We start from the raw sequence: 17,339 nt of genomic DNA, 5'->3' as shown, positions 1-17,339 counted from the left end.
CAGTCTCCACACTTGGAAGTGTGGAGTATGCAGTCTCCACACTTCTATCTTGGAGCATGGTGGACGTGGACAACTCCACATTCCCAAAAGACTCCACCTTAGACTTGACCGTGGTGCGTCTTATGTCACTTCTTTTACTCTAATAAACAATTGCCGGAGTCCCTAGTAGCAACAATTCCATATAAGCCAGAAAAAAACTAAAACGAATTTTTCAATTTTCTACTTTGACTTATTTTTGGTGCTTTTGTCAAGATTGGGGTCAAGATTATAATTAATGGGATTCATTGTGTCATTGCACAGCAAGAAAACCTAAGCCTTAACTTTTGTTATGACGAGCGTAGTTCTACTACGCTTGAAGAAAGGCGTAAAAGTATGCTTGAGTCCTACCAGTGTACACACTAAATTCTTATGGACTTTTTTATACACAGTTATGCATGCACAGAAACGTCCATATGTTATTTATAATATTATGCGTCACTGTACATTTTAGGCAGGAAGATGCATAAAATGTACACAGTGATGAATAATTTTATACATTCCTTATGGACGTTTCTGCGCATGCATAACTATGGATAAAAAATTCGTCATTATGCATTTAAAAAGTACATTAGAATTTCGTGTGAACGTTTTGGACCATGATGTTTTGACGTGGAATGGCCCCGACGTTCCCCCTCCCTCCCCCACTACCTTCCCCACTCCCGTACCGCACGACGAGTGGAAGTCGAACCGCCAGAAGTAGTAGTTTCTGCCATAGAACAGGCAGAAGGCTACTAAACTAGGTGAGTAGGAGAAGTAGGAGTATACGCTCGCACGCACTTCCACTGCACTTTTCGTCACCAGTCCGAGAGCTCACGTGCCAGCTGGGTCTCGGGAGCTGCAGGGCCACAGCCATCATACAGTGTCAAATTCGTGGGGTGTGGGCACTGCTCTCCGGACGAGTGAAGCAGCCAGAAGTTCGTTTCTCGTCTCTGGCGCAACATCAAAGGTGAGTAAGAAGTGGTGTTACGCTGGAATCCAACGGCTGGGTGCGCGTGGACTGTGGATTAACGTCAGCAAGCATTATGTTCATTCAATGCCTTAGTTTCTGTTGTGCGTTGCACTGAAAGAAAAGGGTTTAATAAATCCTTTATCCCCGAGTGAAGAAGTAATTAAAACGCTCAGAATCAGTAGGTACCTTCCTAGGAGTTCCTGGGTGTTTTTTTTTTCATTACTTTTGTTCTTAAGTCGGCGACGACCGAAAGGGTCCCTTGAACCCATAAATTATCCTCTATCAGTCTCACCTATCCTGTGACAATTTCTCCGAATATCCAAGTGTGTCAGCATGCACAATAGTGGACTTGTCGACCTTGTAACCGGAAGCAACAGTCCCACTGTATAGCTGGACAGTATGATCCCAACACTTGCAGTGGGAAGGAGACGCTTTAAGCGTAACACGGTTTGCCACGCTTGAACTAAGCGTGCACGTTTGATCCCACGCTTGTATAGCGTGTATACCGGTGTTGTACGCTGCAATCATTTTGTACAGCTTACATGCGTGACAGTTTGATCCGACTTACAGAGATGCGCTGTCCGCACAGATTTGTGCGTGCTGCTAGTGTCCTGCTCTCCGCCGGGCGAGGATTGCTGCGACCCTTCTTTCGGATAAGTATCCCTATCACATAGGTGTACTTTCTATGCCACACACACGCCACACCAACTGCTGGCTGGCCGTAGAACTGTAGTGTAGTTATAGGGTTCCAACGCTCTTGTAATCAGACTACAATACCTATCACGACAAGTATTAGACGTAAACACTTTGATCTGCTTTTTGACACCCCACCCCCCGCATGGAACGTAGCGTTACGCTAGCTCCGACCGCCACACCCCGCTGCAGCGTAACGCTCATGAGCGCTACGTTACGCAAGAAGCCTGATCTGAACGCCCCCCTCCCCCTAATTCATTGTTTATCATTGTTCTTAAAATGCGTGTTGCAGATGGAGCTCGACTCTCTACCTGACGATGCGCTGCTCCAAGTACTGCGTTATCTGGATGTGCGTGAGCTGCTGGAGTGTCGCGGCGTCTGCCGCCGGTGGAGAGAGTTGGCGCTGCGCCCATTGCTTTGGCGGGATAAGCGTATCCATAGTAACATGAGGTAAGTCCACTTTTTGCTACACATTCTCCTCTCTACACTGATGAAAATTTTGTCGTAACTTAGCAACATATGTATCGCTAACTTTTTTAGCGACAAGATTTGTTGTGGAACGAATAGCTTGTTAAACTGTAGTCGTATTGGAACTAAGGGATCATTTCACAACGACTAACTTGTAATAATGCACCAACAGTAACACATCAGCGACAAGTATTGAAAGTACAAAAGAAATTTTGTAATGTCTGCGACAATATTCATAGAGTACTTGTGTCGCTAAATTTATTTTGCATGGTCTTTTTTAACAATAGTAATTTTCTTATGACTTGGAAGAACATAATAAATGATTATGCTTTAATATGCTTTAATTGAGCAGATAATTGCAAAAAGATGTTGTTTCCACACAAATTGTATCGTAATGAGTGAAAACAAGAATTTTGTTCTTCAACGACTAAATGTCGCTTCCTAGACTCAACGACATTTGTTTCGCTTTGGTTCATGATGAAATTCTATGTTTTGGAACGACTAAATTTTCACTCATCTGATTGTTTCTGTACAACAATTTTTTAACAGTGTAGGCATTAGGTCACTGCCCTTTGCACTGTAGGAAAAAATTACAGTTAATCCTGTAGTGATTAGTACAGCTGTCAGTGTAGTTCAGAGTACAGGATTTACTGTACTTTTTTTCAGGATCTACTGTAATTTACAGTACCACAGGAGTGGAGTACGGAATATCCTGTACCAGGTACAGTAAATTCTGTAGCCAGGCACAGGAAATCTTGTGTTCTGAACTACAGTAAGTCCCGGCCAAAAAGTGAACGGGATTCACTGTGGATTTTTCGCACAGTGGTGGGCCTAAAAGCCAGCTTTACACCCGTTTTGTTACCGGTAAAGCATTTTGGACGTATTTTTTTTTCACACACTAAATGTTATGTACAATTTTGTACGAGACATCATAGTCTTTTGTGCACACGAAATTTTCGTACAACTTTCATACGAAAAACTGCACATTTTTTTGCCAATTTTTTTCAAAATTGTACAAAAGTTTGTACAAATTTGTACGAAAAGTTCGTGTGCACAAAAAACTGTGATGTCTCGTACAAAATCTGTACAAAAACATTTAGTGTGCACGCGACATTGTACTTATGAAGGGCCAAACAAACCTAAAAAGAATCCTGGCAATTTTTAATCGAGAAATGATTGTACCCTCCAAGTACAGCTGCCGTTTTACAAAGTAAATGGAACCGGCATGACGAGGGCAGTGCAGTCCAGGCGTCGTACTCTACAAATCGAAGAGCGTGCTTTGTGTGCTCTAACTGGAGCATGCCTGCAAGCACGCTCTGGCTAGCGCATGCCTGCCAAGCATGCACTTGCTAGTGCATATATGCCATGTACACGCTTGCAGGCAACTCCCTATCCCCCAAGCACTAGATGCATGCTTCAGTTAGCGTGTACATGACATGTATGCACTAGTAAAAGCATGCTTGCAGGCATGCTCCAGTTTGAGCATACAATGTACGCTCTTCGATTTGTGGAGTAGTTTGTACAGTTCTCGTTGTACTTCTTACAATCTCGGTTGCACCTTTTCTTTTTCCAGTGTTCGTTGTAGTTTTGTTGTACTTTTCACACCTTTCCTTGCAGTTCTGTAAACAACGACTACCTTACAATAATGTTTTACATTGCAGCACCAAGCTTATTGCCATCGCTTTACGTCTCGTGCCACGTTTGCACAGTCTTCGGATAGATCTTCCATTGCACGGCGATGCCTGCGACGTTCTTCTAGTCACACCGACTGCTATTTCCGAGGTCGATCTCAAGTTCGGAGCGAAGGACGATCTGCTTGTTGCGCTGATACTTTCAAGGTACGTACACTCTCAATTGCTCGTACTTTTTTTGTGCATATCTTTTGCAGAGATTTGAGCATGTGCGTGAAACGCTCCAATTCGTGCTAATGCAAACTGTCGTGCTTTGTTACTAACTCGTGCATTCCAAGACGCATGCACCTTTTTGAGGAAAGCTTATGCTCCAAAAACTAGTACTTAGCAATTTAGAGTGTAGAGAAGTCTCAGTGGGAGAATCTTGTAGTGCAAATTTTAAATTTTAGCGGCATTTTGGCGAAGTTTGTCATCCGTTTACCTGATCGGGCCCATATTGGTACCGTTGGGTTCGTCTCAAAATTCCCTTTCGAATGGCGTAAGCGGCATACGTGTAGATCCAAACGCTGAGCTTTTAAGCTGAAAAATGTGTATTTTGCGTAGCCAAAATTGAAGTGCAGAGTTGTTTATTGCGGCCTACAGCTCCTGAGGGAGGGCCACGCGTAGTATTTTCGAATACAAATAGATAGCTCATAAAATGAACTACAATTTGTCGCGTTTGGAGGTGCAGATGTAGATTTATTACTAGGGTAGATAGGCTCGTGAAATATGTCTTCATTTTCATGTTTTTCGCAATTTACTCCTCTAGTAATCAAGCTATACCGAATCCGAGGGTAGATTTGGATTCCTCGTCGCATTTTTCATCAAAACAGCTTTGCTGCATGAAAATCTGACAAAAAGTGGCCATTTCAAGCCATTTCGAAGAAATTCCAATTTTTTTTAAGAATTAAAATTTAAAATGCCGATTCTGACGAAACCACTTCAGACATCGGCCTATAAATTTGTGGGCATGTTCCTGACCACTAGGGCTACCTTCGTGCCAAATTTTGTCGAAATCGTCAAAGGTCACTCAGTCAGATCCGTGTAAATCTTATGTGGAATGACCCCACTGTGTGAAGAACAAAAATAGGAACCAGTTGCGCACCTTCTAGAGCGGCGTCTGTTGTGAACTTCGTGCAGACCTACGCTTGTGACGGATCAGCATGACAGTTTACATTCCGCCGCTAGATAGCGCGCTTCTGGTTCCAGAATTTTTGATTTCTTTTGTTCTTGGCACGGCGATGACTGGGAGGGTTTATTGTTGCTATGTATTAAGTTTGTTATCATGTTTTGCAGGCAGGTCTCTCTTGGACGGTTGAAGAAGGTATCATTGTTCACGCGACACGACATCATCAGGACCTCGAAGCGAGGACTCCGTGCATTGCTCCTGCAGATATGCCAAGCTCCCGGTGAGTTTCACCACTAAATTAGCTTTTTCGTGCATATTTTTGCACAAAATAGAGCTTGCACGCAAATGTATGAATTTGAGCTCAACAACGCACATGGTGCTGCCTAACGGTGCACATTTTCATGCTTAGCTATGCACGAAATCCTCTTTTCAAAACGTCTGCTCAATCCTGCGCAAAGCTATGCACGTAAAAGCTACACAGAATTTGTTGTGTACTTGGAAGGCAATGAGTCCTCGATTTGCCTTTCAAGTTCTTTGTGAATTATTGCAATCAAGTTAACAAGTTGTTAACAAGTTAACACAGGTCACTGAAGAGATGTTGCAATTTATGTGTTAACACAGTTTTCCCGATTTTGGACCTGACTGATCTTGCACTGCACTGTTATACAACGCTCGTACAGGAACAATCAGATTTAGTTGTTCCAAAACATATAATGTCCTCATGAATCGAAGCCAAATCTACAATTTGTCATAGAAGCACTAAATACTTGTTGTCACTTTTAAATATCAACATATTTGCTACTATCTGCTCCATTAAAATAAATGATGAATATTATTGGAATTATCATCTATTTTGTTCCTCCATGTCATAGGGAGAGATAACTGTCATTATAAGCAGAACCATGTCAAATAACGTTAAGGACAAAATCAAAATTTTTCGCAGACATTGAAACATTGTTTTTGACTTCAAGTACTTGTCGTTGACTGCCACATTTGTTGTAGGTCAACAACTTGTTTTTGAAGGTGGACAGTTATCATGTTATTACGTGTTTGTAGGGGTGTGCGAATTGTTCGAAATCGAATCGAATCGAATCTGCATAGTTTCGATTCGATTCGCTCACGGACTCGCCGATTCGATACCGAAAGGTTCGAAAAATCGAATAAACACGTTTCGTCTTCGAATCAATCGTCCTTCGCCCAGCCATTTGGACTTGCGCGCCTCTCCATGCCTGTGGAGTTTCTCATAAGGGTCGCTAACTTTCTGATACCTAGCCCGCGTTTTGGCATTCCACACGGCAAAAGTACCGCCTGGGATTCCCAGACGCATCATGGGGAAAAGGGCCTACTTTCCAGGCACCGCCTGGGAATCCCAGGCGGTACTTTTGCCGTGCACCTTCCCTCCCCTCTCCCCTCCTCTTTACTAAACTGACAAAAAAAACATCCCCAAGGCATTACGCCACATTTTAGAAAAGCATTTAAAATTTGGCAATATTCGGATTCGATTCGAAAATTTCGTGCAGATGTTCGGATTCGATTCGATTCGGGGAAAAATTGCGGATTCGATTCGATTCGATTCGGGACATTTTGACGGAGATTCGATTCGATTCGAAGACAAAATTCACGATTCGCACACCCCTACGTGTTTGTTGTTGTGAAATTATCCTTGACTTTGATTTAACAAGCTATTCATTCCAAAACTAATATGGAAATATGGAAAAATAATTAGCAATAGATGTGTCGCTAAGTCATGACAAAATTTTTATCAGTGTGAACCGATTCCAGCCGTTGATGGTTTTCTTTATGTTTCAGAAAGCAGACTGATAGTACGCAATATTATGCCAGAAAATTAATTTTGATCCCCTTGTGTTGTTTCTTTTGTGCAGGATTGCAATCATTGAGCTTGTGTTTGAACGTGCACTCGGACGATGAAGAAGTTCTGAATGTCATCAAAGCGAAGGTGCCTGTGCCAGCGTCTCTCAAACAGCTCAGTTGCTTTGGAAGCTTGAAACCTTACCTGGAGCTGCTTATGGAATGGCATGCGAATACTTTAGAAGTAAGTTTTCTGTTGTTCCTTGTTCCAATTCTGTCTTTTCGACGGAAGCAGAGCTTAAACTGGTCTTGAATACGATGCATTTACATTTTTTCATGTCGGGTGCCTATCTAATAACTGTGACAGTAAGGTGCGTCATTCTTCGTTACTTTAGTAACAGTTTTACCCGTACTTACAAGTGCAGTATTGACTTCATCTAAGCACAGTGTTCACCGTACTTGCCCTTGTTGGAAGACAGTCATTGCTTTACAGCACAGTCAATCTGGACGATTTTCAAAATTAATTCAAACTCCTTTGAATGGAATCCATGACCACATCTTTACAATGCAGTCTACAAACTATGGTAGACGCCGTACTAACGTGCGTTAAACGCCTTACTTCCAAGTACGGTTAAAAGCAAATTTGCCAATCGGAATTCTGGGAGAATGGTGACGGCATGAGAGTTAAACGTTTCCCGAGGAAATTTCCCTCTCAACTATTCTCAAGCATAGTTTTTCTTAGATTGTTCTTTGTAATGTTGAAATGCAACTTCTCTCTTGTTTAAAAAGTGTTGAGACCACGTAAAATGTACCATGTTTTCTCCATTCACAATTTTCCTAAAAGATTTTAATGTCTCAGGGAGCAATACACTGAAAATGGCCAAAAACTGACTTGTGCGATTGCTCCCATACGCGTTGTTGAGCGTTGTTCAAACTTTTCATGTGTCAAGACCTTACAAAATGAAGCATTTTAAGCCCAGCAGGGCATCGATCGGACGTCAGGGAGCGGAGCAGCGCCCAATCAAATTTTCGTCAAAAGTCGAACTGGCGGGCTTCCCTCAGTCCGCAAAAATGAAGATATCTGAACCCCGTTTGCGCCAAAATGTAGGTAATTGAAGCGGCTATAGCGCAAACTAGGATTATGAACATCGAGCAACCGAAAGTACAAAATTTCATCCAAAAACACTTTTTGACGATTTTCCAAAAACTATCAAAACAGGTTTTTTCGTAAAATTTTGTACCTTTGATTGTTCGATGTTCATAATCCTAGTTTGCGCTAAAGCCGCTTTAATTACCTACATTTTGGCGCAAACGGGGTCGAGATATCTTCATTTTTGCGGACTGAGGGACGCCCGCCAGTTCGATTTTTGACGAAAATTTGATTGGGCGCTGCTCTGCTCCCTGACGTCCGATCGACGCTATTCTGGGCTTAAAATGCTTCATTTTGTAAGGTCTTGACACATGAAAAGATTGAACAACGCACAACAACGCGTATGGAAGCAATCGCACAAGTCGGTTTTTGGCCATTTTCAGTGTATTGCCTTCTTACCACCGTAGATCATGAAGAAAATCGTTCAAAGTGAAAGGGAAAAAGTAGTCATTATATTTGGAAAGGGATGAAACGTTAACACGAGGCTGGAAGTGTAACTTAGTCCGAATTTCGCCGTTCTTCACTGAGAATGAAACCGGATTGAACCCTGAGATTCCGAACTGGACACTTCAATAAAATTTCAACGGAGCCACTCCTTGTTGCAGGTCGTGAGCCTCTCCTCCGACGGGCCGCGATTGACGTCCCTGCTCGCCGCCATGCCACGCCTGCGCAAGCTGAAGTGCCCCATGCTGCCGGACATGCAGTTGCTTCGGCAGTGCCTGTCCTTGACGCACCTGGAGCTCAACCTCACTGACCTCGACGACGAGGTGGTGGAGGCCGGCCTGCCGGGGGCACGGCTCTTGCTCTGCTCGGCGGCCGCGCACCTGGAGCACCTCGAGATCATGTACAACCCGTACTCGTCCCCGGACGTCGTGGACCTGCTGCTCAGCGTAGGCAGGCGGTCGGGAGATACCGCGCTGCGCAGCCTCCGGTTAACGATCTCTCAGTGGGACTGGGAGTTCCGTTGCCGTGAGTCCTTCGACGAGGACGAGTCCGAGAGCCCTCCGCCGCAGCTGGTCCCTCTGGCCGCCATCCTGCCGAGGCTGCCGCTTCTCACCGTTCTGGACATCGACACCGAGGCCTCGGACGCCTTCCTGGACGCGCTGGACGGCCAGGTCAGTCGGCCGGAAGAACGGTGGAGGCGGCCAAAACTCAAGACACGTTTTGAGCTCCGCAGAGTCGCTTCTCAGGGCCCGAACCGAGCGTGTGACCCTACCAATGGATTGCTCCCCGAACGAGGAATCCACTGATAGGGTCACATGTTCGGTTCGAGTCCCATTCAGCGCTCTGGAGCTGAAAACGCGTTGGGGATTTTGACTACCTCCAATAAACTGAGAATGAAAGAGTCACCATCTCGCCCTTTCATTGGGTGACGCACGCATCGTCGCTGAAATTTGGGTGACGAGCCAGCCATGACTTTAGTTTGGGCAGTCAAAAATTCATCGCCCAAATTTGGGTGACGTCGTTGGCCACGCCTTTTGGGGCCACCACGATGACCGCCATGTGGCGTCGAGGCCTCCCGAAGCCCAACGCCGAAGTCAGTCCCGTTCTACGCCCAGTACTTACTGTTAACTGTGCAGGTGGTGCCCAAACTGGAGCGGCTGGACATCCGCACGCCACGCGACGGCGACTGCGACCACTCCTGGCTCCACGTCGAGGAAGAACGGATGCGGCGAGTCATGAAGAGGTACCCGCGCCTGCACGTCTTCATCAAGGACGTCGATAAGACCATCTGCAGGCAAGGGGACTGCGGTTTCTGCAAGGCCAACTCCTGCCATGCCGACATGCCAGACGGCCGGCCCTGCCTGCTGCGCAGCCACAGGGGTACTGGCTGCGGTGTGAGTCACGTGCACTACACACATAGTCCGCACTGGTCCGGTTTTGAAATTTACATCGACACTAGTAGTGGATAACGTAGCCAGCTGATCGCCCATTGTTAATGTTTTCTTTGCATAGTCACACTAAAATGCTAATGGTATTCGTCACAGTCCAGGGTCTGGTTTGTGATAAGCTAATTATGGCAGATCTCATCAACTTAAGTCATAAAAATTTTGTTGCATAGTCACGAAAATTTTATTAACATTGTCAAGAGAATTAAGAATTACATTTTTCTGGCTGTTGGTAATGGTTTTTGATGAGGTAGTTTAATGCCTCGGTTTGATTAGTTGCATACAGTACAGATTTCGTCCATTGTTTTAATTTAGGTTTGTTTAATCCATAATGTAGTAGTTTTTATCGGCGTGCCATTTATACTTATTTTTGTTGAAAATAAGTCACCCACTGTGATAACCGCCATGTGCGGTTTTGTACTAGTCTGCAGTAAGTTAGAAGTTTAATTCATTTCTGTTGATATTTCAACTCCTGTGCTGTGTTTTCTCACTCTGTGTGGTGGAGATTGTAAGTGCAATGATAAATAAATTGGTGCCCTTCAAGAGGTAAAGTAACTTCTACTGGTGGTTCGTTCCTTGTATGTCAATCAGGATCATAACACAGTAGCTTGCAAACACACAAGACGCTCGCTGAATGCACACACTAAATGTCATGGGACTTTTTTTGTCCCACGATTTATGCAATTTTAAGCACATCCGACGCTGATACAAATTTGTTCCCGCCTGGCGACACATTTTGTCCGACGGACGCCTGCTGCAAATTGTACTTTCACTAGACAATTTGTCCCGCCTGGCGAACACAAAATTGCATCACCACCGGATGTGCTTAAAATTGCATCATTCATGGGACAAAAAAAGTCCCATGACATATAGTCTGCAGAGGCAGTGCTGATGTCAAACAGTGTGGACCAAAATCGAGGGGTGAATCACTAGTGTACTCATGTGTACAAATTTGCCCGTACTCAGTGTACTCACAAGTTCAAAAAAGGCGAAATTCTCTAGTTTTTTTAAAATTGATTTAACGTCGAGTGCCGTTAAAAACGCTACATAAAGCCTTAAAACGTTTAAATTTGTGAAATTTATGAGTAGAGCAAAATGTACTCACTCGTACTCATGTGTACACCAGAACGCTGAGTGATTCGCCCCTCGACCAAAATAAACGCCCGCAGAATGATTAGGTAAAATGTAGCAAACACTGCGACAGCGCCACCGGGGGCTCACATTGACACTTGAAGGAATTGAGTCAAAATAATTTGGTGTATAACCATTCACAGGCACAATAATACAATTTAAAAAAACTCAATTTAGCACACACTAAATTCTTATTGACTTTTTTATGCATAGTTATGCATGCACAGATACGTCCATCTGATATGTAAAACATTATGCGTCACTGTACATTTTATGCAGGAAGATGCATAAAATGTACACAGTGATGCGTAATTTTATACATTCCTTAAGGACGTTTCTGCGCATGCATGTCTATGGATAAAAAATGCGCCATTATGCATTTAAAAAGTACATAAGAATTTAGTGTGTACGTTTCGGACCATGATGTTTTGACGTGGAATGGCCTGAACGTTCCCCCCTCCCTCCCCCCACTACCTTCCCCCACTCCCGTACCGCAACGTTACGCAGTGAAGATCCTAGGAAGATCGCTCGCACGCACCTCCACTGCACTTTTCGTCACCAGTCCGAGTACTCACGTGCCAGCTAGGTCTCGGGAGCTGCAGGGCCACAACCATCATAGAGTGACAGATTCGCGTGGTGTGGGCATCGCTCTTAACACGAGTGAAGCAGCCAGAAGTTCGTTTCACGTCGCTGGCGTAACGTCAAAGGTGAGTACGAAATGGTGTTACGCTGGAACCCATAGCGGCTCGGTACGCGTGCACTGTGGATTAATTAACGTCAGCAAGCAATATGTTCATTCAATGCCTTAGTTTCTGCTATGTTGCACTGAACAATAGTTTTTAATAAATCCTTTGTCCCAGAGTGAAGAACAGAAGTAAGACAAAAGCTTGGAACCAGTAGGTACCTTCCTAGTGGTTCCTGTCTGTTTTATTCATTTCCTTTGTTCTTTACTCGGCAACGACCGAAAGGGTCCCTTGAACCTGTAAATTATCCTGTATCAGTTTCACCTATCCTGTTACAATTTCTGCTCAACGTGTCCTTTGGTATGGTATAGGGCAATTAACGTGCTGACAACCCTTCTTCCCCGGATAGCAAGTGTTCATCCCCACAATCCTTAGTGACGTCTACTCTACAAACTGAAGTGTGTACTCAGTATGCATCTACAGATGCATACTTATAAGTACACACCTACAGATGCATACCTAGCTAAGTACACATCTATAGATGCTTACTTGGCTGAGAGTACACATCTACAGATGCATACTTGACAGGTATGCATCTGTAGATGTGTACTCAGCCAAGTATGCATTTGCAGATGTGTACTTGATACCGGGCATTTCTATGGTGACAAGTACACACCTACTAATGCATACTTGCCAAGTACGCACCCACAGATGCATACTTAACAGGTATGCATCTGTAGATGTGTACTCAGCTAGGTATGCAGCTGTAGGTGTGTACTATAAGTATGCATCTGTAGATGCATACTCACACTAAATTCAGGGTTTTTTGCACCCAGGCCCAGCCCCCTTTTAAGCAAATAACGGGGGTTTAAAACAATTTTTGCCCCCCCCGCGGAACATAGCGTGAAGTTTCGCTTAGCTGGCCCCCTCAAAAATTGCAAAGACGGGAACACAAATTTATCAAACGTTTGCAATTGCAAAAAAATTTCTTTGCAACCCTGGACAAAAACGTTTCCCGTTGAAATTTTTCTTGACTTACAACTTAGTTTTTTTTTTAATGCCAAGAAAAAACCGCCAGGGACCTTGAATTCGGGAACGCTTTTACGTTAATACTTTTCTTTTCTTTTTTGACACCCCACCCCCCGCATGGAACGTAGCGTGCGTTACGCTAGCTCGGACCGCACTCAAAGAACCTTGCAAAGTATTCTCCGGCATTGTATTGCAAGCTCTCTTACAAACTATTTATGGCGAAGTATTTCTTCGAACTTAAAAAAAAAAATGCTTTGAATTTAAAACCAAACCCCGAGCTTGCAAATTTTTTCTTGAACCGCATTTTTTTTGTGCAAGAAAAAATTAAAGGGATTTGAATACAACCAGAATTTTTTTACTAAAGTATTTTCTTTGAATTTTTTCTAGTGGAACCCCGCTGAGGTCCCTATGGGGTAGTTTGAAAAACCCTATCAAACCCCCCCCCCCCTAAATTTTTGTTTTTTAAAAAAGGGCTTTTGGAGTAACCTCTATAATCCGTAATACTTTATCTTGAAAACGCTGGAGAGTCGCGCTCGCCGACTAAAAATTTGGGTCCCCATTGTTTTGGCAAGCCTTTCATTTTTTCATGGGAAGTATTTCCAACCCCCCCAGAAACCCAAACGTCAACCCCCTTTCCCAGCTTGCAACCTTTTTCGGGATTCAAATGAAATTTAAGAAAAATTGCAGGGGGGATATCCAGTGCTTGACCAAGTTTTTTCCAATTTTGGGAATCCACTCGGGCTAACCCCCCCATGCGTGGTCCCAACCTAAACTACCCCCCTTAATTATTTTAAAAATTTTTTTTTTAAAACCCTGGGTTATTTAATTTAAAAAACCCCAAACCCCAAATTTCTAGTTATCGGGGGTTTTTAGGTGACCCTGGAATTGGCGCTCCCGGGGGGTTTTTTTTTTCTAAATTTTCCCCAAAGAATTCATTTTAAGAATTTTATTAAAAAAACCATTCCTTTTAACCAACGCTAAAATTTTTTAAAAACAGGGATTACTTAGGGCCCTTGGTCATGGATTTGGGTTTGAAATTTGTTCCAAAAAAAAAAGGTGCAAAACCAATATGAATAGGGGCAACCTCGAAAAATTTAGGTTTAGCCAAATCTCAAGGTTGGGAAGGGGGGGTTTCCCCTTTTTTTAAAAAAAATTTTAACTTTTTTTTCCCCAATTTTTTGGGGGATTTCAACTTCAACAAATGTCCAAATTCAATTGTATCGTCAAAACAGGTACCAAAAGTATTGCCTTTGGATTTGCAGTGTAGGTTAAAGGCGGGGAAGAACTCTGAACACCCCATATTTTACTCCAAATGCTGTATGAACAGGCTTTACAAACTGACATGGAATGAACTGCTGATGCCTCTGAACAACTTTTGATGGTTGTTATGCCTGTGCATTCTGTAATTTTGGAATAGTATGGGGTGTTCAGTTCTTCCCCTGTCCGGTTCTTCCCCTCCCTGACCTCACAATAAAGTTTTACATTGCAGCACCGAGCTTATTGCCATCGCTTTCCGTCTCGTGCCACGTTTGCACAATCTTCGGATGAATCTTTCATTTCACGGCGATGTCTGCGACGTTCTTCTAGTCACACCGACTGCCATTTCCGAGGTCACTCTCGTGTTCGAAGCGAAGGACGCCCTGCTTGTTGCGCTGATACTTTCAAGGTACTTTCACTCTAAATTGCTTGTACTTTTTTTTGTGCACAGCTTTTTCACAGAATAGACCTTGCGCGTGAAACACTCGAATTCGTGCTCAACAACGCCAACTTCCGTGCTAAGTTGCGCACAAATTCGAGCATTCTAAGATGATATACGCACCACTTTGAGGAAAGTTAATGCTCCAAAAACTACATAGCAATTCAGTGTGTAGATGGGCGACTTGGTGAAGTGACCATGACCTTGGAAGTGCTCCACTGTCGCGATTTTCATTTACTTCCTGTAGATGTATTGATTTAATTTTTTACATGACCGAACACAATTTCGTGCATGCGATATTTTTTTCGCAAATTGGTACGCTCAGTAACACTAATTCGTGCGAAATTTCGTGCAAACTTGTAGGCACGTATGCTCTTAATTGCGTGCGGCTGCTTGCCAAAATTGTTGCAATGTTGTAAGTGTGTTAATCACGTTTCGCAGGCAAGCCTCTCTTGGACGGTTGAAGAAGGTATCGTTGAGCGTGAAAGATGACATCCTCAGGACCTCGCACCGAGGACTCCGTGCATTGCTCCTGCAGATATGCCAAGCTCTCGGTGAGTGCACCTTTAAGTTACTATTTGTAGTTTATTCGTGCATAGCTTTGCACAAAATAGAGCTTGCGCGTGAAATGTACGAATTTTTGCGCTACAACACACGTGGTGCTGCATAACAGTGCTTGTTTTCATGCTTAGCTCTGCACGAAATCCTCGTCTTCAAAATGCCTGCTCAATTCTGCGCAAGGCTATGCACAAATTAGCTACACAGTACGTTATTGTGCAGTTGGTAGGTTCTTGATTCGCCTTTATAGTTTTTAGTGCATTATTGCAGTTGTTAACAAGTTTACACTGGACTAACTGAAGCGTAGTCGCAATTTAGGTTTTACCAGAGTTTTTCCAATTTTGAACGTGACTGATCTTGCATGACTGTCTTAGAATGGATGTACAGATACAATCAGATGAGTGAAAATTTAGTTGTTCCAAAACATTGTATGTCATTATGACTCAAAGCCGAATAAATGTCGTTGAATCTGGAAAGGAACAATTTGTCGTAGAAGCACAAAATACTTGTTGTCACTCTAAATGACAGCATATTCGCTATTATCTGCTCCATTAAAATAAATGGAGAATATTATTGGAATCCTCATATATTTTGTTCCTCTAAGTCATAGGGAGATATAACTATCATTAGAAGTAGAACCATGACAAATATAGTTGGGGACAGAAGCACTCAATCCATATTTGTCGTAGACATTGCAAAATCGTTTTTGACTTACACTACTTGTCACTGACTAGCTATATTTGTCATAGGTCAACGATTTGTTTTTTGAAAGGTGGACTGTTAACATGTTATTACATGTTTGTTGTTGTTGAATTTTCCTTAAGTTGCAATGTCACTAAGTTTCAACAAAACTTTTTATGAGCGTTAACCGATTCCAGCTGTTGATGGTTTCCTTTATGTTTCAGGAAGCAGAGTTATATTATGTAATATTGTGCCCGGAAATTAATTTTGATCCCCCTTTGTGTTGTTTCTTTTCTGCAGGATTGCAATCAATGAGCTTGAGTTTGAACGTGGACGATGAGGAAGTTCTGGATGTCATCGAAGCGAAGGTGCCTGTGCCAGCGTCTCTGAAACAACTCAATTGCCGGGCACGCTTGGAACCATACTTGGAGCTGCTTATGGAATGGCATACAAATACACTGGAAGTAAGTTTTCTTGTTCCTGATTCCGATTCTCTCTTTTCGATGGACGCAGAGCCTAAACTGGTCTTGAACACAATTAATTTACATTTTTGATGTCGGGTGCCTACCAATAATATTGATGATAAGGTGTGTTATTCACCGTGAATTTAGTAACAGGATTTACCCGTACTTACAAGAACAGTATTGACTTTATCTGGAAGTACAGTGTTTACCATACTTTATGCAGCGCACTTGTTGTTTCTTTCACTTGCAAGTTCTAGGGTAAACTACCCCTTAAACCAGTGTGAGACCGCGAAGCATTTTAGCTTATTAAAATTCTGGGAGCACGGTGAAGGCATGACAGTCAAAACGTTTTACAAGGAAATTTTCTACATGATGAAGGAAATGGGTCAAACATAGTTTTTCTTTGTTACGTAGGTTTTTCTTCGTAACGTTGAAATGCTAATTCAAAATGATTTGCTTATTTATGGTGGAGTTGCGCTTCGTATTACGCTTGTGCCTAGTTATTAACTGTGAACTCTCAGCAGATCCATTTGGACTGTTTTTTCCAGTTTTTTCTCTTGCTAAAACAAGGTCTGCTGAGCCCACGTCAAATGAACTATTTTCTCTTAATGCACAATTTGGTAAAAGATATAAGTTTCTCATAATATCATGCAGGAAGTAAATACAATGTGCAATTCACCAAAGGTCAGGTTTTATTGACTGAACACTGTACACTCTGAAAACCTTACGAAGTATTTTGAGCATACATATAACAAACTAAGATACTTTGTTATAGGAAGTAATAGTTCGTAAATTACGTAGTATTTTCTTTGTAAGCTTATGTGTGCTCAAAATACTTTGTTATACAAACTACTTTTCTTTGCAAGGCCCAAAATAGTTTGTAAGGTTTTCTCAGTGTAGATAACAAACAAAATCGATCAAAATTAAAGGGAAAATTGTAGAAATCATATTTGGAAAGAGATAAAAAGTTAACACGAGGCTGCTAGTGTAACTTGGCTCAAATTTCACCGTATGTCACTGAGAATAAAACCGGTTTCAACCTCGAGATTCCGAACTGGGCACTTGACGCAAATTTTAACGGAGCCACTCCTTGTTGCAGGACGTGAGCCTCTCGTCCGACGGCCCGCGAATGACGTCCCTGCTCGCCGCCATGCCGCGCCTGCGCAAGCTGACCTGCCCCATGCTGACGGACATGCAGTTGCTTCGGCAGTGCCGGTCCTTGACGTACCTGAAGCTCAACCTAACCCCCCCGAGCGGAGGGGGACTGGTCCGGGGCGCGTCTTCTGGTCCGGGGCCCGGGA

The 17,339-nt window shown here is 43.1% G+C and overlaps 3 protein-coding genes across 6 annotated transcripts in view; all 3 read left to right on the top strand.

Annotated features, from left to right (window-relative positions):
* The first annotated feature begins 787 nt into the window (after nucleotides 1-787).
* Nucleotides 788-10,351, top strand: LOC117648213. Of its 2 annotated transcripts, none has more exons than XM_034390588.1 (7): nucleotides 788-985; nucleotides 1,974-2,131; nucleotides 3,811-3,987; nucleotides 5,116-5,228; nucleotides 6,832-7,001; nucleotides 8,513-9,022; nucleotides 9,488-10,351. In XM_034390588.1, exons 2-7 carry the CDS (start codon nucleotides 1,974-1,976, stop codon nucleotides 9,818-9,820), a joined length of 1,461 nt encoding a protein of 486 aa, XP_034246479.1. In that variant the 5' UTR covers nucleotides 788-985; the 3' UTR covers nucleotides 9,821-10,351. The 2 variants fall into 2 exon arrangements, with proteins under 2 accessions (XP_034246479.1, XP_034246480.1); XM_034390589.1 differs by lacking the exon at nucleotides 788-985 and adding an exon at nucleotides 994-1,166.
* Nucleotides 10,352-11,686: 1,335 nt separating this feature from the next.
* The window catches only part of LOC117648214, a 16,367-nt gene continuing 10,714 nt past the window's right edge, over nucleotides 11,687-17,339 (top strand). The window contains exon 1 of one of the 3 annotated variants that reach the window (XR_004587872.1): nucleotides 11,687-11,801. The gene's annotated coding sequence lies outside the window, so the exon portion shown is untranslated. Of the gene's footprint in view, nucleotides 11,824-11,877; nucleotides 11,971-17,339 lie in introns of those variants that run through there. The other 2 variants (XR_004587871.1, XR_004587874.1) reach the window with 2 other exon arrangements.
* Nucleotides 14,122-17,339, top strand: part of LOC117648508 — a 3,992-nt gene continuing 774 nt past the window's right edge. The window contains exons 1-4 of the mRNA XM_034391014.1: nucleotides 14,122-14,305; nucleotides 14,777-14,889; nucleotides 15,875-16,038; nucleotides 17,138-17,305. Of these exons, the coding sequence (XP_034246905.1) occupies nucleotides 14,184-14,305; nucleotides 14,777-14,889; nucleotides 15,875-16,038; nucleotides 17,138-17,305 (567 nt within the window). The 5' untranslated portion in view covers nucleotides 14,122-14,183. The remainder of the gene's footprint in view (nucleotides 14,306-14,776; nucleotides 14,890-15,874; nucleotides 16,039-17,137; nucleotides 17,306-17,339) is intronic.

This window comes from Thrips palmi, unplaced genomic scaffold (genome assembly GCF_012932325.1).
Source record: "Thrips palmi isolate BJ-2018 unplaced genomic scaffold, TpBJ-2018v1 HiC_scaffold_3, whole genome shotgun sequence".
In the NCBI taxonomy this organism is placed as follows: Eukaryota; Metazoa; Arthropoda; class Insecta; order Thysanoptera; family Thripidae; genus Thrips; species Thrips palmi.
The sequence above is the reverse complement of the archived record's forward strand: the minus strand, read 5'-3'. Positions and strand labels throughout refer to the sequence as shown.